We start from the raw sequence: 27,846 nt of genomic DNA on the forward strand, positions 1-27,846 counted from the left end.
CTGAGAAGCTCATTTCCCATCCATGTTATGTAGCCAACAGTAAATGAATTTTTTAAATGGGCCAGGTGGTGGCGGCATATGCCTTTAACTCCAGCACTCAGGAGGCAGAGGCAGGTGGATCTCTTGAGTTCAAGGCCAGCCTGGTCTACAGATGATTCCACAATAGCCTGGGAAACCCTGCCTTGAAAAACAAAACAGAAAAAAACAAAAACAAAAACACACACCCACAAAAAGAAAATAAACAAAAGAAAGAAGAGAAAATACCCAGAGTTTCCATTCTGAATAGGAAAAGTATTTTATCTTCCCACAAGGATGATCTTGAACACAACCAGGAAAGAAAGGCAAGAGCTCTTATCTGGCCGCGCAGACAGACAGCAGTTGTGGCCTGAGGGAGCAAGCCTTGAAGTCTGAGTCTTGGATACTTGTGTGCAGGCTCCGTAGCTCCCCACCTCCCCTTTGGAAGTACTTTCCACCATCAGCCACACTCATAATTTTAAAGTGTAAATCTTTAAAAAAGTTTATTCTCTCTACTTTCTTGTTAAATTTGTCAAACCATAATTTGGTTGTTGGTCCTCTCTAATCTGCCCAATATGGGAAATTATTGAGAATCTGATTATAGTTTTCCCATGTGCTAAGTGAGCCAATTTCTATCAGGCTGGAAGTCAGGTTTTTCCCATTTCCTTTCTTTCTTTTTTTAAGATTTATTTATTTATACAGTGCTCTGCCTGCATGTACACCTTCCGTCCAGAAGAGGGCATCAGATCACATTATGGTTGTAAACCATCATGTGGTTGATGGAAATTGAACTCAGGACCTCTGGAAGAGCAATCAGTGCTCTTAATCTCTAAGCCATCTCTCCAGCCCCCTTGTTTCCTTTCTTACATTTAATAATGAAGAAAAGGCAGGGATAGATACACAAACATGGAATTCTAAAAGTCCAGTGATTCTTAATGTAGCGCTCTAAGAATTACAAATTTACCTATTCTATGCTTCTGTGGGGTGGGCGAGTGCAGGCCAGACTGGGTAAAGTAAAGGAGTACCGGCAGAATCAGCTCCACCTGTGCCGCACTGGGTCTTCCTTCATCAGCAGCCCACATAAAGGACACGTGTTCACGGCTGCCCGCGCATGCACAAAGGGCAGCTTGCAGTTTAGTTTTCTCCCTTTGCCTATGCTGTTTGTTCACCATTCACTACCTCAGTCAGGGCAGCGCCTCACTTCCCTCTCTTCCCCTGACCGTTTTTCAAAGTGAATGATTAAAGAAAGAAAAAAGAAAAAGTAACATTCCAATTCTGTTTTCAACTTCACCAACTCTGAGCCAACGACAGACTTATGTCTTATTGCTCCTTCCGCCGCTTTCAGACCCCTGACAAGGTATCTATCTATCTGAAGAAATACCTATTCAACCTATTTGCACTCTGGAGCCACATGGAGGGCAGCTGCAGGAAGCATGCCAAGTCCCTGACCAGTCAGGGGCAGCACCCTTCAGACCACAGTGGCACTGGAAGCCTGCAAAAAAGTGTGTGCACAAGGACACATTTTCTAAAGTGTATTCCAAATATTAAGCTTTAGAGACCAAACAAAATCTATCATAAAGCTGGATTTTGTTGACGGTGAGAGAGGTAGATTAAATGGGCAGGGATGAGTAAATGAAGTAGACATCTTACAGATTTCTGAGTTTCTAGACTGTGCAGAACATAAAATTAAGCACTGCACAAAACGGGCAACACTACTGATGTGCTGCAGCCATGATGGTAAAGTATGTGACTTTCTAGTGGCCCTGACTAAAGAGTGAAAGTAAACAGAGCCTAAAGAGGAACGCAGGAGCAAGACCCAGACCCATTGGTTCTTATCTAGGGGAAATCTTGCCTGTTTCCCTTTGACCAGGGAAGAGTAGGCAATGTTTGGAGCCATCTTTTGTCACCATAACTGGAGAGGAGGAGCTACTGGCATGTCGGGAGTAAAAGACAGGGCTGCAGCTAAAGAGCCTACAGTGCACATCCCCACAGCAGTGAGATGCTCAGTCCAAACTGTAAACAGTGCGGATACTGCAGACCTCTGGAGCAGAAGTGGGGAGCACAAAAGCCTTCCAAGGCCATTAGCTAAGAATTAGGAAACAAAGAGAGTAGAATACCAACAAAATAAAATACAGGGTGTTCCAGCCCTCTGCCATTATCATAAGAACAGAAGCTCAAACAAACACAGAAAGCATCTAGTCCAAGCTGGCCGATCTGACTGGCATAAGGCCACCTCATCTCAACTACATTTTTAGCAGTAAAAGATGACTTTGCTCTATCAGGCCTTCCGTTCGTTTTCCTTCCGTCCTTCCTTCCTTCCTTTCCTTCCTTCTTTCTTTTCCTTCTAAGTCAGGGTTTTTCTGTGCCTTGGCTGTTCTGGACCTTGCTCTGCAGACCAGGCTGGCCTTCCATTCCTCTTTTAAATTGAATGCGTTTTGGCTTTAATTCCAGGAACAGAGATGTATCAAAGTCATTCCAATATTTGTAGAGAGGAGCTGAAAATAGTTTTTGTGCAAAATGGACACAGAAAAGCACCTTGCATATCTGTGAGAACCGCCAGTGATTAAAAGACATTAAAAAACAGCAGAGGGGTGCTTCCCAATTACAGAATTTGGAAAAAAACCAAACACACATACTCTTAAGTCATTTCACAGATCCAGTAAGAAGTCACCCATTTCCCATACTCACTCCCAGGGTACCTTTCAGGAAGTATAGCCATACACAGTAACAGGGCTGGCCTTGCATAAACTACAGGTAACAAATGTGCTCCCCTCAGCATATGGCCTTCTGCACCACCAAGGAGAATGAAGTCTCCCCACAGAGGCTCGCAATAGAAATGCCAGTGGTTTTGAATGCTTAAGCCAGTCAGTGTAAAGTTTCTTCCCATAGGAAAAGCTAAAAAGGAACACATGTGTTATTAGACTGTTTCCTTTTAAAACTTCATTATGTGTATGGTGTTTTGCCTCCATGTATGTCTGTACAACATGTGTGTGCCCAGTATCCAGGGAGGCCTGAAAGGGGCATCGGATGCCCTGGGAGGTTGTGAGCCTCCACATGGGGGCTGGGAAACAAACGCAGGTCCTGAGCAGCAGATGCTCTCGGCCTCTGAGCCATCTCTCCAGCCCAAGACTAGGCATCTTGCTTGGATTTAGAGTTGATTGTCAAAGCAGTGGTCCTTTTTGATCAGTGTGACTCTTACAGAAATCAAGTCATTCTTACTGAAATGACAGCTTTAAGTTTCTCAAACCAAGACTACTCATGCAATCATTTAGAAAAAGGATTGCCTCCTTTCCTTGTGACTACTCACAGGTCAAATCACGTGGAGACAGGAGCAAGCATCAGTAGCCCCGGCTGAGACTTTAGGCACAGTTTGGCAGGGGTTCCTGACTTCTCTGCCATCAGTCAACGATTCCGTCACGGGCCACTAAAGACGTCGTCTGGCACTGATGACCTTTTACATTTTCCAGAATATTTTCTTACATGATAAATTCTAATCTCCATACCCACCTATTGCTTTGCAGATCTGAGGTTAAGACACCTAGAGCGTTCCATGGGAGCCAGTCGGCAGCATATTGCCATTTGCCTAGGACCCATCCCAAACAGCTCTCTCTTCCCTCCACACCACTTACATGATACACTTTAAAAGCTATTTAACTTAGATCTTCTCAAAAATATATTTCGAAATACTGTTTCATTTATTTAGAAGTACCAAATTTAGTCTTTAAGTCTGTACCCTTAAAGCCATGAAGCAAAGGGCATCAGGCTAAATCATTAGGGAAAAGTTTTTACAAATCTCAATGGTAGATACTTAGAACTATTCTCTACTGCTTTAAACATATGAGAAATTATTTTTAAAACTCTGCATAAAGCAAGGTCCACAAAAGTTAACCATTACTATCAAAGGAGTGATTGTGCCAGATGCATTAGCCACTGGTGGGATCATGGGGTGTCTGGTTGTACACATAATGACTTGAGTGGCCATCCATGTAGCATAACCTGAATTCCAGTTGACGGTGCACACATTTTTGGAAAAAGAAGTAAGCGAGTGTAACCTGAGCTAAGAAGACTCTAAGACAGTCCTCCTTCCTCTTGGTCCCAGGCACAGCTGGGTTCTCACAGAGTGTCTCCCATCACCACGCTGCCTCCTGAACCGGTGCGGTGATACATTTGTGCTTTTGAGTTAGAAGGATATGGATCTTGTATCGAATTGAACGTATATCTTTTAAATGCCTGGCCTAAAAAAATACTAAGCAACTGAGTGCAGAGAGCAGGTCCCTTTGCTGTTAAAAATGACTGGTCCATAAATTTTAGGAGACAGATGACATATGTAACTGGACAAAACCAGGAAATGTGTAGTTTCCAAGTTGAGACTAAACTAAAGTTGGTGCTATCAGTCTGAGGGAGAAACACGAAATAGGGTTTTTAAGGATGGAAGTGAGAGGTGTGTTTTATGCTAAGAACTCTGCCCCCACAAAATCTTTAAAATAGACATTATACAAAACTGATCTATTTTTCTCATAACATTTAAATAAATTAACATGAAGTAGAAAGTACAGCCTTAGCCTTCCTCCTCCTCATCCTCCTTAATTACTGGAGTACCTGAAATGAAAAAGAAAATTATTTCTGGTCTCTTTTTGTTTTTTGAAACAAGGTTTCTCTATGTAGCCCTGGCTGCCCTGGAACTCTATGTAGACCAGGCTGGCCTTGAACTCAGAGAGCAACCTGCCTCTGCCTCCTAGGTGCTGGGATTAAAGGCGTGCACTGTCTGCCTGTCTTGTTTCATTCTTTTTTTGTTTTGGTTGTTTTTTTTGTTTTGTTTTGTTTTTTGTTTTTGTTTTGTTTTGTTTTTTTTCAAGACAGTGTTTGAATGTGGAGCCTTGGCTGTCCTGGACTCATTTTGTAGACCAGGCTGGCCTCGAACTCACAGCGATCCGCCTGCCTCTGCCTCCTGAGTGCTGAGTGCTGAGTGTGCGCCAACACCACCCGGCTCTCTTGTTTCATTCTTAAAGGAAGGATTTCATGTCCTCTATGCAACTCTAAAAGAAGTGAAGACAGATAGAAGACAGATAGGCTCAAAGGGCCTCTAGAGTTCAATCAAAGACGAACACAGAACGGCAGGGGAGTCTAACGCATCTGTGTTCCTCTTCCTCCATCTGCCACCCCCTTCTTTATTTGGTGTGGGGACTGAGTCCAGGGCTTTACACATGCTAAGGACATACTCTTCCACTGAACTACACTCTTGGCCCTCTTTTTTTATGTGAAATATTCATTCATGCGAACGCACTCTAAGTCACTTGAAGGGTCCCCAAAGGCCCCCTGCACTCCGGCACAGTCTGGGACAGCAGTTTACTAGCATCGCGGAAGCTGGTCTGCCTCAGAGTCACTCCTGTGCCACGTCCCTTTAGGCCTAGCTGTATGTCTAAAGGTAGCCACTTAGTTGTTTAAAGCTCTGTAAAAGACTGATCCAGAGACCAAGATCAGAGACTGGGTGGAGGGGAGAAGGAATGAGGGGCCACAACAGCACAAGAAAGCTCGGTTTATGGTGTTCATCTCCTTGGCTCTGTGTGTGTTCATGTGTGTAGGTGCACATGCATATGTGTACATATGTGGATACCGGAGAGCCTTAGGTGTGGTTCCTCAGGTGCTGTCCACCTTGCTCTTCCTTTAACATTTTTAAAATTTACATACTTTTTATTTTTACATGGCAAGATCCTATCTAAAAAACAAATCAACAGAAGAATGAAACAGTTATCCCTAATACAGATCCTGTGGGTCTGTGTACATGAGTATAGTGTCCCTGGAGACCAGAAGACAATGTCAGATCCCTCAGAGCTGAAGTTCCAAGTGTTTGTGGGACTCCTGGCTTGTTAGGTGGGTGCTAGAATCTGAACCCAGCTCTCATGATTACATAGTAAATATTCTTAACTTCTGAGCCACCTCTCTAGCCCCTCCACCTTATTTGTGTGGGGGGGGGCCGGGAATAGGGGGGCCGGGAGGGAGGAAGAGAGGGAAAGGTCTCTCAGTAGCCTGGAACCCCCTGATTAGGCCAGGCTGTCTGCCCAGCAAGTCCAGGGATACACCTGACCTCTCCAGTGCTGGGACCACCAGCTTGCACTGTGACATCTGGCTATTTCACATTGGTTTTGGGGGTCAAACTAAAGTCCTTATGTAAGGACATACTTGCTTTATACTTGTAAGGCAAACGTCTGAGCAACTGAGCATCACCCTAGCCCATGTTCATGTTCCTGACAATGGTAATGATTATACACACTGAAACTATTTAAAGTCAGCGGTCCCCAATGACTATAAGAGGCGGATCTACTGTCCCCATTCCCTAGACTCCTGTAGGACTCATTCTGAGTGCTCCCTGCCGCAGCTGTGCGGCACTCCTGTGCTGTGGAGAGACGAGTGAGTAGGTCCTTTGAGTGACTGACCATGTGAGTGCAGTGATGAAGGTAATACGGGAAATATGTCTTTGACACAGTATGGTAGTCACTGTCACCATCGTCACCATTGCTGGGCATTTTCTTTTCTTCCTTTTAGTTAGTTGGGCTAGTCATCTGTGTGCATAATTATTTTAGGGACAGGACAGAAAGCAAAAAGAGACCATGGACATACTTGCTTCTGTCTCTGAAAAACTTAGAAAGACTGAGAAGAATCTGTGAGTGGAAAGACACAGAATAATGTAAAGTAGGAGGGTAACGATTCTTCCCAGACTAGACCTGTCCTTCCCAAGGACAGCAGGAAGAGGAGCCGGGGGCTCTGGGACAGGCTACTTAACACAGTAGCAAGAACTGAAGGCTTGTGATTTATTAAGGAGAGAATCCTATGACCACCATAGGCCAAAACAAAAACAAAAACCAAACAAACAAAAAGACCATTTCTAGCACTCGAGAGGCAGAGGCAGGCAGATCTCTGTGAGTTCAAGGCCAGCCTGGTCTACAAAGTGAGTCCAGGACAGCCAGGGCTATGCAGAGAAACCCTGTCTTGAAAAATAAATAAATAAATAAATAAATAAATAAAACAAAAAACAAAAAAAGCCCATTTCCACAGTACAGGTGTGCAGCACAGCTATGGCAGGGAGCAGTCAGAGCGAGTCCTACAGGAGTCTTGGGAATGGGGACAATAGATACATCTGTTATACTTGTTAGGGACCACTGACTTATACACACTGTTCCTAATGAGTTACTCTATGATGATGACATCATCTCAGAGCGATATTAAGAATATCTTACTATAGTTGGGTGTGGTGACTTTAATCCCAGAACTTGTGAGTTCGTGGCCAGCCTGGACTATATTGGGAGTTCTAGGCCTGCCTAGACTATACAGTAAGACACTGTCTCAAAAGACAGACAACAACAAAAACCCAACAATCCCAGTCCCTTTCCCAGTCCCAGAGCCACTCACCATCCAGCTTTTTCAGCTTGGGCACTCTCTTGGTCGCTTCATCGATCCAGTTGCCCTCAGCAGAGTGTTTCTCCTCCAGGGGATTGCCTACAAACACCAGGTCTTCCAGGCACGGCAGTTCCGCCAGCTTCACAAACTCAGCTGTAAGTACAAAGAACACTTTCCATGCTGATAAACTGTGGGGTCGCACTCTCATGGTTCTGGAGACAGAATCCAGTCACTAACTGGATTTGAAGATTTAAGGGAAACTTTACTATATAAAGTCACTATTTGAGAAGAGCATGGGATGGGGGGGATGAAGACCTATCTCTTCTAGCTTTAATGCTGCCCTAATGATGGATGGACAGAGAAGAGTTGGTGTTGAAAAGAACAGCAAATCAATCTCTGGGCCGCTGCATCAGGGGAGGCTAAGCTAAGCTGCCCTTACACTTCCTTCCTTTCATCATTGAATTCTCAAAGCATTCCATCCAAATCCTTACCACAGGACTTATAGCAGTTTCAGAAACATTAGCTTATTAAACATGTCCTCTCTCAGCTGTGAGCCTCGTGGTGGCTAGAACAATGTTTGGCATATTTCATGGTGTATACAGCAGGCTGTTAGAACATGCTGAAAGAAAAACATACAAAAAAGGAAGCAGCATGTGGTTCACACCTGTAATCCCAGCACTCAGGAGGCAGAGGCAGAGGCAGAGGCAGGGAGATCTCTGTGAGCTCGAGGCCAGCCTGGTCTACCAAGTGAGTCCAGGCCAGCCAAGGCTACACAGAGAAACCTTGTCTCAAAAACCAAACCAAAGAAACCCTAAGCAATGTAGGCATCAAATCAGAGTTCTATGTTTATTAAAGTTAAATCAATTTCTTTAGCCTTCGGACACTACATTTTTTTTTCATGATTAATAGGACCAGGACATACACAACGATATTCACCATAAGTCAATGTGTGTATGAGTGTTTGTATGTACTTTGTATGTGCATCTGTTTACGTGGAGACCAGAGGGTGACATCAGATGTCTTCCTCACCTTACTTTTTAAGACGGCCTCTCACTGACCTGGGCTCACGGATTCAGCCTGACTGGCCGGTCCTCAGGCCCAGATCCTTCTCCTCACCACCACGTGGCTTGCAGATGTCCGCTGTCTAGTCCCAGCTTTTATGCGGGCCCTGGGCATCTGAACTCTGGTCCTCATGTTTGTGGGGCAAGCCTAAGTAACTAGTTAAATATCCACTTCTTGTATTTAAAGTTTTGGAATTTCTTTAGTTATTCCTGAAGCTGTTTTTCTCTGCATTTAGAAAGAAAGGTTCCTATTTCATGTACTCTCCCTGACTGGGTGCTTTCACTTCTTCTTAGTGTGTTGTGAGGTGGCCCACCCCCTCCCTCTGCCCTGCCTCAGCCTCCAGAGTGTGGGGATTGCAGGTGTGCATCCCGTGCATGCCCAGCTCCTTTGGCTATTTTCCGTAAACAGGAGGCAGGAGACCAGCTGGAGCCGCTCTCAGCTTACCCCAGTCTTTTACCAGGTTATTAGACATGTAGAGAATCTTCAGTTTCTTCATCACATGGATCCCTTTCAACTTTTCAATAAAATTGTAGGAGATCCACAGTTCTTCTAATGTCTCTCCTACTGCTTCCTGGAAAAGAAAGCACCCAATTTACACACTTATTTTTAACTCTTTGCTCCTGCCTTCTTCCTTACAAACACATGGAATGGCTTGGTTTTTTGTTTGTTTGTTTTTTTCTTTTTGGATTTTGAAGACAGGGTTTCTCAAGGTAGCCTTGGCTGTCCTGGACTCGCTTTGTAGACCAAGCTGGCCTCAAACTCACAGCGATCCGCCTGCCTCTGCCTCCCGAGTGCTGAGATTAAAGACGTGTGCCACCACGCCTGGCTCACATGGACTGGCTTTTAAAGAGATCTGAGACTTGCCTGCACACTTGCTGAAGAGCTGACACTCTGTGGAAGGTCTGCTTCATGAAGACACTGGAACAGAACATCCCCTCCCCGAGCAAGTGGATCTGAACTCTGTTCTACAATTGCTTCACAAACACTCAAGAATAACTACTGAAGTCACAAGAGGAGAAGCAATGGCATCGTCATTTCTATTGAATGGTAATTTCAAATTACTTTCTAATAGGTTATATTATTTGGTCCTGAGAAAACTTAAAAGTAGATAAACCAATTTTATTTTATACAAACCAGTTTATTTGTGTTATATAGGGCTCTAAGATCTCATTTATATTAAGTCTCAGAACTTGCTCTAAAATTCAAGTTTTCCTAACATTTGTTAGAGAAAAAAAAATCAAAACACAGAGACACTTTTATATTCTAAGAGCCCACACATCCAGAACACACCACGGGGCTGTATCTATCCTATCTTGTCTGTCAGTCTCTGTGTATATGTGTTTCGTTCCTTTGGAGTTGCCTGGCTCTCACTGGCATGGGGATCACCTGGTTGGCTGGTCTGGCAGGCCAGCAAGCTTCAGGAACGCTATTTCTACTTCCCCAGCTCTGGGGTTGTCAACTTTTGTTTTGTTTTGTTTGAGATAGGGTTTCTCTGTGTAGGCCTGGCTTCTGGACTCTCTATATAGACCAGGCTAGCCCTGAACTCACAGAGATCCATCTGCCTCTGCCTCCCAGTGCTGACATTAAAGGTGCACACACCACACCTGGCCGATTTCTAAACTCCTAAGGACTATAACTGATTACTCAAGTACATAAAATAAATGTTTCTCTCCCCCCGCACTCCCCGCCCTTTAGGCAGCTCTGGGCTTAAACTGGGCCTTATATACACAAGGCAAATACTCTATCACTAAGCCACAGCCCCAGCTAAAGCAAATAGCTTTTTGTCTCATACACCACTACTTTTTGAAGAAAAGGTCCCCCATTCATCAAAGCAATGAGAACAAAAATTCCCAGGGACACATTTTGCTCAAGAAATGCAGAAGGCCTTAGAGCAGCAGTTTTCAATCTTCCTAACACTACTACTCTTTAATACAGTTCCTCATGTTGTACTGAGTCCAACCATGAAATTGTTTTCAATGTTACCTCATAACTGCAATTTTACTACTGTTACGTATAATAACATAAACATCTGTGTTTTCTAATGGTCTTATGTGAACTTTGTGAAAGGGTCTGTCGACCCATGAAGGTGTTGCAATCCACAGATTGAGAACTACTGCCTTAAAGAAATTAAAACTTATATAAATTTATTGAAGAATAACAAAATGAGTAAATCTTCCTGTAAGAAGAATTTTTTTGCAGTAAAAACATCAGCCCTTTTCAAATAAGTCTATACATTTAGTGTGTTTCTATTAAGATTTTCATAAGGAATTTATTTATTTTAAACTTTATTTGTTTTTATGTGCATTAATGTTCTGCATACATATATGTCTGTGTGAGGTACCAGATCCTTTAGAACTGAAGGTACAGACACTTGGGAGCTGCCATGTGGTTGCTGGGAATTGAACCCGGGTCCTATGGAAGACCAGCCAGTGCCCTTAACCACTGAACCATCTTGCCAGCCCCAAAAGGCATTTATATTCATGAATTTGAAAGAGTGATTCTCAAATTTCTCCAGAGTAAACACTCAAAAAAAGTCATAGACATTTTGCAAAAAAGAGAGGACTTGTCCTAGCAGATATCAAAAATAATATAAAGCTAAAGAAAAGAAGGCAGCAGCTAGGCAGCAGGAATCTATGAGGGCATGAAACGACACTAGCCAAGTGGGAACTCACTCACACGCTTAGTGGGGAGAAGCCCATGAAGCCCCCTCGTGTGTGTGTGTGTGTGTGCACGCGCGCACACACACACACACACACACACACACACACACACACACCCCAATGTAGGCCAGTGAGGTGACTGCCGAGCCTGATAACCTGAATTTAGTGCCCACTTCCGACATGCTTTAAAACATTCCTCTGACCTCCACAGGCACGCCAGGGTGTGTACATGAACAAACAAACACACGGAGTTACTGAATGGATCACACGAAAGCAGGCTTGCATATTACATTTCAAATGGAGATTCAGATGCACGGAGATGGCTCAGTGCATCAACATGCTTTCTGCCAAGTCTGATGACCTGAGTTCAATTCCCAGGACCCACACGTGGAAGGGAACCAAGCCCCTCAAGCTGTCTTCTGACAGCCGCACTCATGCCATGGCACAAGCATAAACACGCACACTAGAAATAAATATAACTCAAAAATAAACGAAGAGGCTGGGTAGTGGTGGCGCGCACTCGGGAGGCAGGGGCAGGAGGGTCTCTGTGAGCTCGAGGCCAGCCTGGTCTACAGAGAGAGCTCCAGGACAGCTAGAGCTGTTACACAGAGAAACCCTATCTCAGAAAACCAAAGAAAGAAAAAAAATAAAATAAAGAAAGATAAAAAGGAGATACAAAACAGCATGCATAATACAATTTCACTTTACTGACTCATCAAAGAATTGAAAAAAATAAAGCAGTCAGGCAAAATGTGAGCAGTTTAAACTGTCAGTGGTTTGTTGCTACATGTCATATTTGGTTTGGTAAAGTTCCTACAAATATAGAAACATTATTTTTAGCTGGGCATGGTGGTACACGCCTTTAATCCCAGACTCAGGGGGAGGCAGGGACAGGTAAATCTCTGAGTTCAAGGCCAGCCTGGTCTGCAGGAGTTGAGTTCCAGGACAGCCAGGGCTACACAGAGAAACCCTGTCTGGAAAAACAAAACATTATTTTTATAAATACCTTTAAAAATTATAATTACTTTTTAAAAAAAGTAATAACAACCTACCAGTCCATTTAGGTTCTTTATGTTGTTTCTTCCTAAGGACAAAATCCTCAAGTTTTCTGTCATGGAAAGAAAACATTTTGTTTATGAGGAATAGACACACAACTGTTGTGAATCCAGTAAAACAACATTCTAAGCCATTTACAGAACCAGTATCTCCACATAGCGAGTTAGAACGGTTCTATTACAAAGCAGGCATGGAGCTGGGCAGGCATGGGGTTGTGGGGGAGGGGTGCAGGCAAGGCAGTTTAATAGACACTCGCTGCCAAGCTGACACCATCTCAGAATCCACAATGGAAGAGATTCCCACAAGTGGTCCTTTTGATCTCCACATTCGTGCAGGCTACTTTAATTATAAAGAAATCAAGGCAGAGGAAAAATCTGACATAGTCTAAACTTACTAATGGGTTCGTAAAAAACGGAAACAAAGGCACCATTTTAGACACAGGCCTAGTAGCAGTCAACACCTCCCTCCAGCACTAAGGTGTGGGGGTGCAGAGTGCTCTGCGTGGATGCTAAGTTAGGATGTGAGCCAAAAAGGCTCATGTGTTTAAGGCTCAGTTCCAAATGCAGCAGTTTTCAGAGGCGGAATGTTGGGGGAACTGAATGGATCATGATGGCTTTGATTTCATTAAGAGATTAATCCCTTAACAGACCCAGAATATGTGGCATTAGCGGGAGGTGGTGGGAACGGGAAGTGAGGACGAGGAGGAAGAAGCAGGCCAGTGTGGATACACCCTGGGGAGAGATTCCTGCTTCACAGCCTCTGCCTCGCTCTTTTGGGAAGCACAGCCAAGTTTCCTGACATGACACCCTGCCATGGGGTCCACCTTGTCTCAGGCCCAAAGCGATGCTCCGATGAGCTTAACTGAAGGCTCTGAAACCGTGAGCCACAGCAAATCCTTCCTGCTGCACTTTCCCTGAGCACCTCTCACGGGGTAGAGTCGGCCTCCTCGCCTGCAGACAGTTAGGTCTCCAGGCTGCGGTGCTTCTTGTGCGGAAGCTCCAAAGCACAGAGCATGCTCCCCACTATGACCGTTGCTGATCCTTCCTGAGGGCTTCTGTTTTGTTTTTAGATCCGGAGACTGAACCCAGGGCCTTATACATGTCAGGCAAGCATCCAGCATTGAAGTTCATCACCAGCTTCCCCCCATTTTGAGAAAGGTCAGTACAGGCTGACCTAGAATTCACTATGTAGTTTAAGCTGGCCTTGAACTTGCAAGGATCATTCTGCCTGAACCTCCCAAGTACTGAAAGTACAGGCATGGGCTGCCACAGCTAGCTTCAGCCCTTCCCCCTTTAAACAAGTTTTATTCTTGAGACAGGGTCCTAACAACTCAAACTCAAAACTCCTTCCTTAGCCTCCCAAGTAGCTCAGTTATATAGGTACACTACAGCACACCAGCTTTAGTCAGCACGTGCTATGTGCCATATCCAATTCTCTAATATATATATATATAATTTGATCTTTACGTTAACTATTTTAGTAGATAAATATTAAAATCCAAGGTAAATTATTATATTCTCAAAGTAGAGACTCTGATGGTGGACATCTGAGAAGTCCTAGACAGGAGATGGCACTTAAATGTGGTATTCTTAATCCTGACCTTAATTTCTTAAGGGTTTTTCTTGTAGGATGATGAGGCTGTAATCAGTGAGAAGTACTGTATAAGCAAAGGCACAAATGTTATTTAAAAAAAAAAAAGAATGGTATGGCCAGGCATGGTGATGCACACTTTTAATCCCAGCACCCAGGAAACAAAGGCAGGTGGATCTCTGAGTTTGAGGCTACCTGGGTCTACATAGTGAATCCCAGGCCAGCCAGGGCTACACAGTGAGACCCTGTCTAAAACAAAAATGAAAACAAACAAATCAAAGAAAACCAACAAACAAGCCAAAAACAAAAACAAAAAAGGTATGCTTATGTTTGAGAATGACTAGGCAGCACAAGGTTTTAGATGTCTCTGAGTGCAACATCAGACATTAACTTTTTGTTTTGTTTTGCTTTGTTTTTTTTGCTTTTCAAGACAGTTTCTTTATATAGCCTTGGCTTCCCTGGACTCGCTTTGTAGACCAGGCTGGCCTTGAACTCAACAGCGATCCACTTGCCTCTGCCTCCTGAGTGCTGGGATCCCAGGAAGAGATGGACAACTGAGGTCTCTGATCTGGGAGAACAGTATTGTCAGAAAGAGAACTCTGGCATCAGTGTAACAGTTACCAAAGAACAGAGAGAGAGAATCAGCTAGGATGCTGTTGGATGAATTGAGAGGCGGTGCTTTTCAAACAACACAAGCATTTTAATAAGTCAGGAAATGAATTTAGTGTGTTGTGGGTTGTGTGGCTAGTTCAGTGCCAGCATGAAGACCTGAGTCTGAGTCCCAAAACCCGGGACAAAAGCTGGAATGTTGTACACTTGTGATCCCAGTTAAGTGATGTCAAGACAAGCAAATCCCCAGGACTGGCTGGCTAGCTAGCCTACTTAGTGTGCAGGCCAGTAAAGAAAGCCTTATTTTATTTTATTTTCTGGTTTTCTGAGTCAGGGTTTCTCTCTGTAGCCCTGGATGGTTGGCCTGGAACTCAGAGATCCAGCTGCCTCTGCGTCTCCAGTGCTGGGATTAAAGATGCGCACCACCACAGTGAACCTGTAAGAAAGCCCCTTTTTTCACACAAGATAGATGGATTTGGAGAATGATACCCAATGTTGGCCTCTGACCTAAGTACACACATATGCACACGTGTACACATGTACTTACACGCACTTAAAACACATAAATTTAGTGTGTTATAACTGATAAAAAAAATTAAGTTTAGCTGGGTGTGGTGGCAAAAAAAACAACAACAAAAGTTTAAAATGTACACTAGATCCTATGCTACAAAGGACATGCACTGTTTTCCAAAGGGTCCCAGTTTACATGTGTACATTTGATTTGTGTATTTATAGGGATGTATAATACATTCAGATGTACTCTTTCTGCAAGACTTGTGAGGAAGCTAAGGCTCTGCAAGCGAGGCTCAGCCCTGGAGAAGCGAAGCAGGGGTCCCCCGAGTGCTCCTCACAGAGAAGAAAGAGGACTCAGTGGTAGACTGCAGCAGGGTTCGGGTGTGCAGGAAGAGTGCTGCAGACCAGATGCTGGCTCCCCCAAAGGTACCTACATGCCAATCCCTGGAGCTGTTGCTCTGTAGGGCAGAAAAGTCCTTTGCAGATGCCTAAAGATCCTGCCATAGTGCCAGCACTTGGGAGGCATAGGCCAGCAGATCTCTGTGAGTTCAAGGCCAGTGTGGTCTACAGAATGAGTTCTAGGACAGCCAAGGATAGTGAGACCCTGTCTTGAAAAAACCAAAACCAAAACCAAAAGAAGAATAAAAGAAACAATCTTGAGGTAGAGACGGTCCTCACTACCTGGTGTGTTGGAAGTGTACATGTGTTCTTGTGGGAAGGAGGCAGGAACTCAACACAGACCAGAGAGAAGACACATGGACCACAAAAGCAGAAATTGGCATGATACCGACAGAAGCCTAGGAGTGAGGCAGCAACCAGAAAATGGAACAAACAAGAGAAAGACTCTTTCTAAAAACCTCAGAGGGAGGCTTGAGTTTTGGCTCAGTAAAACTAATTCCATATTTGCAACTTTTAAAACTGAGAGAATTAATTTCTGGCACTTAACTCACTACCGTGCAGCAGCCACTAGAAACTAACTCGTCATCAGAAATAAGAAGCAGTGCAACTGGGAGGCTGGTAGCACTGTTCACAAGGACAAGGAACACGGAGACCACAGGATGGTGAGGACCAAAATTTAAATACAGCAAGTTCAAAACACATGCAAGGCAAATATGAACAAAAAATACACATTGAGAAATCTGGTTGTCTCAGCCATCTCAACTTTAACTCTATAAAAGCTTTCAAAGGACTTTAAAATATTCATATCTCTCTCTCTCTCTCTCTCCTTTCTCTCTCTCTCTCTCTCTCTGATAACAAAACTTAAGACATGGTTTGCCTATAGTCTCCATCATCTGACATGTGCTGTGGTCAGAACAGGTGCCAGCGCCAAATGACACAGTGTCTCTGGAATGTCTGCTCCAACCACTAGACATCCAGGAGCCGTCTGTTACTGTGGATCACTTACTTAGGCCATTCAGGTTGGCAATCTTTTCAATGCAGTTAGTAGACAGGGAAAGCTTCCTTTAAGAGAACAGAAAAAAACTTTAATTAACATGAAAGCCTAAGTGGAATGTCAGAAGTTATTTCTCAATAGCAATGCCCACGGAAGATTTTAAATTCATGTTTCTTTTTATACTGAATCCATTTCCTCCCTTCAGTCATAGAATTTATTTCTTCATTTTGAAATCTTTCCCCCCATTGATTAGACAAGTTAATCCACATTCATTGTAGAGAATTAAAAACAAATGTTTTAAGGGCACTTGGTGTTCTTTATTAAATGTTAGTATATGTATTCTTTGATCCAGTATTTCATAGTCTCCTGAGGTATTTTTACTGCATTTTACAGATGAAATTGAGGTGCAAAGCTGTTAAACAATTTCCCCAATACTACACAATTACAAAGTGGCAAGGCCAAACTTAAAACCCTAGAACAAGTATCTTACCCTCATGATCTGACAGGAACTGTGCATTTGTAATCTGCTTGAAACAGCAAAGGCGATTACTGTATACATACCTGGCAAGCAAAGGGTCCAAGCTGCATATTTTCTAGTCACCACCCACTCTAGAATGCTACCAGTGGAAAGAGCGACGCCTGTAAACCTGAGGCTGTGGTTGGGGAGCAATGTCTACTTCCTCTCTAGACAGCCTGTCCAAGAGATGTCTGCAAATATACGAGCAGGCTGCCTCTTCCTATGTGCTCTCTGAGGATGCACTTTGGTGTGTCGCACAAACCTCAAACTCACTGCCTCTTTTACAAAAATGTGTTTTGATTACTTTAAGGTCACAATTAAAGCAATATTTTCCTTTTATCACAAGGAACAAGTGGCACTCAGTAATAAACATGTTTGCTTTTCCTTCTAATCCAAAGGTATCTATCGATCTAACAGGTTCACAGACGTGTGTCCAAGAGCGGTCTCATTGGCTGAGATGCTAAGCTTGCACTAGGAGACGCTGTGCTTCTGAGAAGCTGGGTTTGGCTTCTCTCCTACAGAAAGGGCAAGCGATGGGACCACAGTTAGGTAAACCCAGGGTGAAGAAGAGGAGAGGACTCGGGAGCTCAGCGTATTCTACAGCCTGAGCAGAGTCAGGGAAGCATGGAAGCCTGGGTTTGCTGTCACAAAAGCACAACTGGTTCAATTAGCCACGGAACCCTGCTAAAAACTGTATGGACTGCTTAGAAAATAAATGAAAGGAATTAATAGCAACCTGATATTTAAGGGCCTGGGAAGTAAGATTACAAAATGAGCATACTTTGATCCCAATTAGAATCTTTTGTTTGTTTTTAAAAGAGATTTATTTATTATTATTATGTATACAGTGTTCTGCCTGCATGCACTTCAGAAGAGGGCATCAGATCTCATTATAGATGGTTGTGAGCCACCATGTGGGTGCTGGGAATTGAACTCAGGACCTCTGGAAGAGCAGTCAGTGCTCTTAACTTCTGAGCCATCTCTCCAGCCCCCTTTTGTTTGTTTTTATGAGATAGGATCTCATAATTTGACTCTGTGCTAATGATCCTCCTGCCTCAGCCTTCCAGGGACTGAGATTACAGGCTTGTGCCACAACACTCAGCCTAATTACGATTATTTGCAAAGTGCTAATACTAATCCCTCAATATCTTGCATTTAGGTTGATGTTAATTCCTTTTGTCATATTTATTGTATTTCCCAGGCATTTTGAACTATATTTTAAAGTTCTTTTTTTTTCTCCCTTTTTTCTTTAAAGAAGTGGTCTCTTAGGCATCTAGTAAGTAAACATGATTTTGATTTTGGTAGGCAACATTTCAAGAAAAAGCAATAAGCAATAAACTGTTAAACTCTGTTTTGCTCTTTTGTTGCTGTACTGTGGGTGGAACTAAAGGCCTTGCACATAAAAGGTCCAGGCAAGTACTCATCCAATGACTTTGACCTGTGTGTGTGTTTGTGTGTGTGTGTGTGTGTGTGTGTGTGTGTGTGTGCTGTGTATGTGTGTCCACAGGTGGAGGCCTGGTATTGATGAATCATGCTGCTGAGTGATTCTCCATCACTCTTTACCTTTTTCATTGGGGCAGGCCTCTCAATTGCTGATATGACACACTTGCCCTGGTGATTCCTTGCTTGCGTTTTGAGCTTGGAATTACCCTGCACTGACGTGGGTTCTGGGACTGAACTCTGCTCCCAGTGTCTGGCTACTGGCCTGGCTCTCCAGTCTCCTTCCCCAGACATTTTTGTTCCTCTTTTTTATGTTATTTTGAGACTGAGTTTTGACAAGTTGCCTAGGCTAACTCTGAATTACTATCCCCTACTTAGGAAGTAAACTGTATAACACAGTAATAGTTTATTGTGCTATTAGCTTCTCCCAAAAGACTAGGAAACTTCTATTTAGAATCATTTTACAAAAACTGTAATAAAAAAAGCTATATTGTTCAGGATCACTCTATCAATAATATCATAAACATGTTTCTATATATATCATATATATATATATAATTTATTCTGTCTGCATGTACACTTGCATGCCAGAAGAGGGCACCAGATTTCATTATAAATAGTTATGAGCCACCATGTGGTTGCTGGGAATTGAACTCAGAACCTCTGGAAGAACAGACAGTGCTCTTAACGTCTGAGCCATTGCTCCTACTCCATATATATGTCTTTTGAGTCAAGGTTTCTCATGTAGCCTTGGCTCTTATGGACTTGCTTTGTAGAGCAAGGGCTGGGATTACAGTCATGTGCCACCACACCAGGCTCAAACCAATAATTTTTCACATTTGGCTTTGTCAAGGGAGAAATTACAATAAACAACAACAAAGACCACAGAAAGAATCAAAGCATTTTTCTAGTTTGTGCACGAAAAGGAAGGAAAACTTAACAAGAGGATGGGAAAGGGACTTACTCGCAACTACTAAGTGTCGATAGAGATGCGTCCATCTTCTCTATTGGGGGGATCTGGGCATACAACTTTATCTCTCTGGCCTCAGACGGCTTCTGACCAGTCTTTTCTTCCTATGGGAAAAAATAATTTGGCACAAAATGATCCGTGGTTGCAACGTAGAACAAAAGAAGTCAGAACTTCACAAGGCCTTTCAGTCTTTGTTTCAAACTTATTATTATACTTCAATAACTTAGATTATTATTCACCATTTACTTTTTGGCATTTGTACTTGTTGGTCTTAATAGCCATGTTTTTATAAACCTGGGACAGATAACTGTTAAGACCTCACAAATGACACTGGGCATGGTGGCTGGCCTGGGAGGCAGAGGCAGGAGGATCCCCTGGCATCGTTATGTCCCTGGGCCCAGTGGCTTTAACAGTTTCTGAGGATCTGAACTCAGGTCCTTGTGCTTTTGCAGCAAGTGTTTGCCAACTAAGTAGTTCCATAGGTGAAAGCATGGGAAACCGACGCTTAGTGGGTCTGCAGTGGTGGAGCATCTGTGCCCACATAATGGGCCTAGAGGACTTGCTTTGGGGATGAAATGCAGAAGGTCCGGAAGGAAAAATATTTTATGTTCTCACTCATGCATGGAGGCTAGAAGGGCTGATCTTATCTTACAGAAGTCAAGAGTAGAGTAATGGTTACCAGAGGCTGGGAAAATGTAAAGACAAAAGCCAGTCAGATAGGAGGGGCGAGCGGAGTGTTCTCCGGCACAGTAGAGTGCCTACGATCAACTGCACATTTCAGATAAGACTGGGTGCAATCAGGGGGAATGGCCATAGATTATGTATTCCAAACAAGCTATAAAGGAAGATTTTGTTTGTTTGTTTGTTTGTTTTTGTTTTTCGAGACAGGGTTTCTTTGTGTAGCCTTGACTGTCCTGGACTCCCTTTTGTAGACCAGGCTGGCCTCGAAACTCACAGCGATCCACCTGCCTCTGCCTCCCAAGTTCTGGGATTGAAGGCGTGCGCCACCACCGCCTGGCATAAGATTTTTATTACCATAAAAATTAATAAAATTTGAGGTCAAAGATGTGTTAACTACCTTGATGTAATATTATCTGCTTTGAATATGTGTCAAAATGTCACACTGTGCTCCATACATCTGTACAATCATTACATGGCAATTAAGACTTTTAAATGTTAAAAAGAGAACGTTGGGTTAATCAATGAAAGAATATGCTTAATGCTTCAAAGATCTTAAAGTCAAAGATTGTGGGCCATAACGTAACTAGAAATGAAATCTATGAACCAAATCCAAATGAAGCCAAAACCAAAAGATTAGCTATTGTGAATGGATAAGATAAAGTCCTAAAATGCAATTTAAGGAAGATCTAGTCCAGTCAATTTAAGAGTCTACTCTATACCCTTTCATTAACAAATTTTATGAAATATTCAACCCATCAGAAATGAGTGTGTGTATGTGCTTATGTGTGTGAAGATGCTTGTATGACTGTGCCAGTGAAAGCCAGAGATTGATAGCAAGTCTTTTGCAATCACTCTCTTATTTATGTATTTATGTATTTATAGGTTTTGGAGGCAGGGTCTTTTGTATCTCAGGCTGACCACAAACACATAACGTAGTCAATAATGGTCTTGAACTTTTGCTCACATTGCCTCTATCTCCTGCATGCTGCGATTATAGCCACGTGCCGTCCTGCGCCATTTCATGTGGTGCTGGGGATCGAACCCAGGGCCTATGCACACTAGGAGAACACTCTGCCGGCTGAGTTTCATGCCCAGCATCTGCCTTCATTTTTGAGACAGTGTCTCCCACTGACCCTGGAGCTCACAAATGCAGGTCGCCAGGCTGGCCGTCCCCAGGATCCTCCTGTCTCTACCTCCTCAGCGCTGGCATCTACAGTACTGCCACCTGGAGTTTTACGTGACTGCTGGAGAGCTGAACTCAGGGCCTTGTGTCTATGCAGCAAACACTTGAGCCATCTCCCCGAGAAATGAATCCTTAAAATGCAGTTGGAACAAATGCAGAAATTTGTGGGCACTGACATTAGGATTCAAATATCTCACTATTCTTTTTGTTTGTTTGTTTTGCTTTTTGTTTTTCAAGACAAGGTTTCTCTGTGTAGCCTTGGCTATCCTGGACTTGCTTTGTAGACCAGGCTGGCCTTGAACTCCCAGCAACGCGCCCGACTCTGCCTCCCGAGTGCTGGGATTAAAGGCGTGTGCCACTACGGCTGGCAAAATATCTCATTATTCTACCACTTTTGTCTATTTCCCAGATACCTAGGTTGCTGACAGATTTTTATTCATAGTTTAGCTATAGAGCAGGAGAGATGCATGGCTGAGTAGTTAAAATAGTAATTCAGGAGTTAGGTGTGCACACCATGGTAGCGCACTTGACTAGCATGAGTAAGGTCCTGGGTTCCATCCACCCCCAGTACCCCCCGCACACACCCTCAAATAGATTGATTTTCCCCAGTGGTAATGTTCAGCAGAACTATAATACATCACAGCCAGGGTTATTGATAAGACCCATCATTGCACTCAGATTTTCCACCCTCTGCCTGGCATCACTTGTGCTTATGAGTGTGTGTGTGCGTTTATATTGTACGCTAACTCTCAAACAAGTCCACTACTTGTGTAGGCTCAGGCATCCACCACCACACGCCCCAAAGCAAAAGAATCTCTTGTGCTAAATGGTCAGATGTAAACAACAGTCAGACTTTCCTCATACAGCTTCTAGAAGAAGGAAATGCATCTACTCACCCATCGAAACAGGGCTTCTTTGATTGTTGTCGCTTTTGCCTTAAAAAGAGGGGAAAAGAGGAAGAAGCAAAGGCGTCTTTAGTGCTGTGATCCGCCGACTCCGCCTCAACGCAACACTTCCTGGACCCGCTCCTACCACTCACGCAACACTTCCTGGACCCGCTCCTACCACTCACGCAACACTTCCTGGACCCGCTCCTACCACTCACGCAACACTTCCTGGACCCGCTCCTACCACTCACGCAATCAGTTTTTTGAAACTCTATGATATGAGCATGATTAAGAGAGTAAGTTTTCTCCTGAGAACCAAGTGATGTTTGTTTGTTTGTTTGTTTGTTTGTTTTTGAGACAAGGCTTCTCTGTGTAGCCCTGGCTGTCCTGGACTGAATTTGTAGATCAGGCCGACCTCAAACTCACAGAGATCACCTGCCTCTGCCTCCCGAGTCCTGGGATTAAAGGTGTGCGGCACAGTGCCCAGGTTGCTTTCTTTAAACATATCTCAGGGAAAATATGTAAATTATTGTGTGATATCCAAACACTTTACTCCAACTTGGTTTATTTTTAAAAATACAGCTTTTTAACATATTTGATATTAATATCTTATTTCACTGATTCTATAGATTTTTTATATCTTAAGATTGAAAAGTGAATGCACATCCTAATTAAAAATAATTTGCAGATACTGTGGCAAGATAGCTATAGGAAAATTTTAGAAAAATATTAACAATTTTATTATACATATATTTCTTTTTCATGTCTGACCAAAAAAGCCATATATCTAAATATATGTAAAAAAAAACATTAATAAAGAGCTGTATTAATGGGGCTGGAGAGATGGCTCACCGGTTAAGAGCACTGGCTGCTCTCCCAGAGGTCCTGAGTTCAAATTCCAGTAACCTTACGGGTGAGATCTAATGAGATCTGGTGCCCCCTTCTGGCAAGCAAGCACACATGCAGTCAAGACATTGTATAATAAGTAAAATAAATAAATTTTTAAAAAGGTTCTATTAATAAGTACAAGGAGACTGGAGAGACCTGTCAGTGGCTAAGAGCACTTGCTGCTCTTTCCAAAGTACTTGAGTTCAGCTCCCAGCATGACCACGCAAAGCAGGTCACAACCAGCTGGAACTCCAGCTCCAGAGGAGCCATATCTCTGGTCACTTATGTGAGCATGCATGCATACACATGCTAGTGCTCATGTACGCACATACATACACTAACACAATTAAACATAATAAAAATGAATCTTAAAAATTAAGTTCAAAATAAAAATTCTAAATGACAGAAAAGTATATGGTATAATACCAATTTATTTTCCTTTCTTGGTAAAACAAACTGTTTCATCTTATAACAAATAACAACTTTGATTCAATTTAATATATTGAAAACTTTGATGGCACACAATGGAAGATGTCCTTAATGAATTGCTGTTGGAGCTTAACTTTTTAAAAAAACAGGAACCTTAAACAACAGCAAAAAATAAGATATTGCTATATCTAGCAGTAGAATACTATACTAATTACTCTTGTACCAAAAAGAATCTTACACGTTCAAAAAAAGAAAAGAAAAGGCTGAGGTATACGTCCATGGTTAGACTGTTTTCGTATCATGCTCAAAGCCCTAGAATCAAAATTCGATAAGAAACTTCTATCTTCTTGTGTATTGCCAGAAAACGTTGTCTAAGAAAGAAATGAGCTAATGGGCGTGGTGGCGCACACCTTTAATCCCAGCACTCAGGAGGCAGAGGCAGGTGGATCGCTGTAAGTTTGAGGCCAGCCTGGTCTACAAAGTGAGTCCAAGACAGCCAGGGCTACACATTATTTCCTTGTCTCAAAAAAAAAAAAAAAAAGAAAAAGAAAAAAGAAATGAGCTAAGCATTTGACATGATTAAAGTTTGTCAGCGCAAACTCAAAGAAGGCAGAATACAGAAAAGGGAAGAAGTCAAAACCAGAAAGGATTAAAAACACTAAAAAATGGTTCTTAAGTCTCTTGCAAGCTAGACTGGGCAAAAATGAAAGATACACAAATTAAAAGAATAAAGAATTGGAGAAATATTAATGACTACATACTATAGTGAGTCTAGAAATGTTTAGGAGTGAAATATGGCTATAGCTTTAAGACCTAAACGAGATAATGTATTCCAAGAAAAATAGATCCCCAGCAATCAAAGACTTTGAACAGACTATAGTATCTAAAACATTCAAATGCTAATCAGAGATTTAGCCTGTTCTCTGCCCCCCAGGGCTCCAAGCCTACAGCTTACAAGTGAGTCCTGAGAGCCTTTCGAGAACAGATGTTCTTTGTTATACAAGTTGTTTCAAAAACCGGAAAATGTGGGAAAGCTGCGCATTCATGAGGCTCCTGAGCTGTCACAACCACATCACAGAGTCCTCTTCATTTTCCATCTAGATTTCATTCTGGAGCCAACATCAGCATCTTCAAAGCCAGTGATGTATAATGACCAGGATGGAAAGACTTTTTCCTATCCAGGTGGTGGCGCACGCCTTTAATCCCAGCACTGGGGAGGCAGAGGTACGCAGAAGGCCAGCCTGGTCTACAGGGCATTTCCAGGGCAGCCAAGGCTACACAGAAAAACCTTGTCTCAGAAAAGGAAGGAAGAAAAGAAGGAAGGAAGAAGGAAGGAAGGAAGGAAGGAAGGAGAAGTTTATCCCAACAATACTAGAAGCAAAACAGACCAGTCTCTAAGTGTCAACCCTCAATGGCTTAAGGGGGGAGGATCATGTTTATTTTAGTAAGTGCAGAAAAGCATATACGTTTCTACACTGGATATTAAAAGCTTCAGTTAAAAGTTAAATAGAAATCCCTACTTAATAAAAGCCAAAAGTAAAAAATAAAAAACCGGAAATAAACAGCATACCCGGGGCAGTTCATTTAATCCACCAACTGTTCACTGTATGTCTACTATGTGACAAGCATTCTTCTGTGTCGTATTGTTTCTTCTGAGCCCTGAGATGACAGGTGTGCACCCTCTTATCAATGAACAAAACAGAGTCCTGCCTTCTAGACTTGCACCTACTAAAGGAACTAGATGGATAGATATGTGTGCACGGGTAAAATATACACATATTTGTATAAATCTGATATATATATATATAACCATATACAATATGCATATATGAAGTAAATAAATATAAAAATAGGTAAATATGAGCAAAACAAGTATTAAGTAAATTAAATAATGTGTTAGAAGGTAAAAGTTGTTTTAAAAAACTAAAACATCGAGGTTCGTAAATGGTATCAGGTTATATGCATATATGTGTACAGCACATGTCTTTTAAATAAGATGGTCAATATGGGCTAATTGGGGCATAATATTAAAATAAATTTCTTTAGGATCCCAAACATATCAAGGATAACCATTATCAATGCCAGTTTAACACAACTCAAGAGCTCTTTGTCAAGGTTGTAATAAAAAGCACAGATTGGATTGATCAAAAGAAGGAAATTAAACCGTCACCAAGTGCAGATGATGCTCTGTGCAGAAACAGGAAGAACAGAGCAGCGTTAGTGCCAGGGGCTGAGCAAGGGAAGCAAGCAGCAAAGGCGGGAGAAGGGGGCTTCCACTTGAAACCAATAAAAGTGTATGAGCTGGGCATGGTAGCGCACGCCTTTAATCCCAGCACTGGGGAAACAGAGGTAGGTGGATCGTTGTGAGTTCCAGGCCAGCCTGGTCTATAAAGTGAGTCCAGGACAGCCAAGGCTAACACAGAGAGACCCTGTCTCAAAATAAACAAAATAAACAAATAAATAAATAAATGCCTAAAGGAACAAGTGGACAGTCATGAGTAGGTAGAGCTCACGTAGAGAATATAATTCTATTTAGCTCCAGACAATTTCCAGCTGGTGGACCTTGCAAGGGAAAAACTTCCTTTAGGAAAAAAAGGTATCCTAATACTACATTTCTTCAAATATAAAAACTCCACTAATTAAAAAATATCCTTATTTTATATACCAGTAACAAAGAAGAGTTGCCAAGCATGGTGACATATGCAGGCAGAACACTACATCATAATAAATAAATCTTTTTTAAAAAGATTTTTTTTAAAGTGTATTTTAGTAATATTACATTTGAATCCCAGGGGTCAAACTCAGGTCATTAGGCAAGTGCCTTTACTTTATTCTCTGAGCTATGTCTCGGGACTCAGAAACCAGAGTTTGAATGTAAAATACATTCTTTTTTGGAGGCTATAATAAACAAGACTTTGGAAGCTACTTTTAAAAAATTCAGGGGCTGGAGAGATGGCTCAGCAGTGGAGACTGCTTGTTGCTGCTTTGCCAGAGGACCAGAGTTCAATTCCCAGCCCCCACACTGGGTGACTCACAACCACCTGTTACTCCAGCTCCAAGGGGATTCGGACTCCACAGGTTTAGGACGCACAAGCCTAAAAATAAACAGCCATGTATGGTGGCACAAACTTTAAAACATTCAATCTGTGGACCTGTATTTCTTAAGGAACCAGGCCTACCACTATGCAGCCAGTATGAAGGAGTACATGACTTCCCTAGATTTAATTTCTGTGCATAGATACAGCACTGGAAAACACACACACACACACACACACACACACACACACACTCATGCTCACAACTGCTAATTATACTGTTTTGTTTGTGATTCTCTTTCCTTTTTTCGAGACAGCATTTCTCTGTGTAGCCCTGGCTGTCCTGGACACGCGTTGTAGACTAGGCTGGCCTCGAACTCCCAGTGATCCGCCTGCCTCTGCCTCCCCGAGTGCTGAGATTACAGGCGTGGGCCACCTCTTCTTGTGCGCATTGCTAGAGATCCAATCTGGGCTCTCACACATGCTAGGAGAGAGCTCCACTAGTTCCACTAGTGAGGTATACTCCTATTCCCAAACCCCTTGAGACAGTGTCTTATTTTTCGCTGACTGAGGCTGACCTTGAACTATTGATTGCCCTGCCTCCGTCTTCTGCGTACTGGGAAAACAGGTACATGCCACTATGCTTGATATATGTGGTGCTGGGGACTGAATCTATCTGTAGCTCCATGCATGCTGGGCAGGCACTGAACATCTGAGCTACATCCTCAGACCCCGCCCCCGCAATATTCTTTTTTTTTTTTAATCAGCATCTCCAACGAAGCTCGTACTCATTTACGCTGTAACTGGAGGGCCACGGGCCTAATGGATCCATCAGAGAGAGTTCTTAACTGCGGCTCCTGACAACAGGACTCGCCCTCACTATGAGGGCAACAGGGCACACCACAGGTTAGCTCGCTGCTGCAGCCGGAGTTCTCTGTAACCAGCCCCCACCCTTCCATCCAACCAAGGGGTGAGGAGAGTTAAAATCACGGCTGTAAGGAGAGATCTCTTTATCACAGCGCCCACGCTACCACCTTGCCCACCCCAATCGGCTTTACCGAGAATTCCCAGCTGTCTTTCCTTTTCTTCTGTCAAGAGTCCCTCTAGCTTAACCCAACTTCCTGTCAGCCTCTGGCCTCCCTCTCCGCAGACCACCCCGTGCCCGAGCTGCTCCCGCCTCGGGCCTGCGGCTCCATGCAGCCAGCATTCCCTCGATTCGCGGGGCCAGCGCCCCGTCACCCTCCATACCCAACAGTCACCCCTTTTTCCACTCCCAGTCTCCTCTCGGGTTTGGCTGCGAGGCCCAGAGGGTACTCACCATTCCGGCGGTTGCTACCGTCACTGCTCTGGTTGCTAGGGCCCGCCGGGGTCAGTGCGCAGGCGCGCGGCTGGAGCTCTCCCTCTTTGCTGCACTGGCAGCGGTCCCCTCTCTCCGCCCTTAGGGTGGCGCAAGCGGGGCATTGTGGGACGGCTGGCGGCCCCCGGGTCCTCCAGTTAGCTCTGTTGTGCCTGTGTAGAGTCAG

At 43.2% G+C, this 27,846-nt stretch overlaps 1 protein-coding gene across 2 annotated transcripts; it reads right to left on the bottom strand.

The window, feature by feature from the left end:
- Nucleotides 1–3,687: 3,687 nt before the first annotated feature.
- Nucleotides 3,688–27,811, bottom strand: DNAL1 (dynein axonemal light chain 1). 2 transcript variants are annotated; one of them, XM_084793167.1, is made up of 8 exons: nucleotides 27,642–27,811; nucleotides 21,981–22,019; nucleotides 19,215–19,324; nucleotides 16,306–16,361; nucleotides 12,185–12,240; nucleotides 8,917–9,043; nucleotides 7,423–7,563; nucleotides 3,688–4,614 (listed from the first exon to the last, which is right to left on the bottom strand). In XM_084793167.1, exons 1-8 carry the CDS (start codon nucleotides 27,642–27,644, stop codon nucleotides 4,574–4,576), a joined length of 573 nt encoding a protein of 190 aa, XP_084649293.1. In that variant the 5' UTR covers nucleotides 27,645–27,811; the 3' UTR covers nucleotides 3,688–4,573. The 2 variants fall into 2 exon arrangements, with proteins under 2 accessions (XP_084649293.1, XP_084649294.1); XM_084793168.1 differs by lacking the exon at nucleotides 27,642–27,811 and adding an exon at nucleotides 24,859–24,933.
- Nucleotides 27,812–27,846: the final 35 nt, after the last annotated feature.

Source organism: Acomys minous, assembly GCF_964271855.1.
Source record: "Acomys minous genome assembly, chromosome: 8".
NCBI lineage: Eukaryota > Metazoa > Chordata > Mammalia > Rodentia > Muridae > Acomys > Acomys minous.

Bases quoted from the DNA above. Each gene is read 5' to 3' on its own strand.
- DNAL1 (XM_084793167.1), bottom strand. The intron at 19,325-21,980 runs GTGAGTAGATGC...TTTTTCCCATAG, and splicing joins AAGAAGCCCTGTTTCGATGG to GAAGAAAAGACTGGTCAGAA. The intron at 4,615-7,422 runs GTGAGTGGCTCT...TTTTCATTTCAG, and splicing joins CAAGCTGAAAAAGCTGGATG to GTACTCCAGTAATTAAGGAG.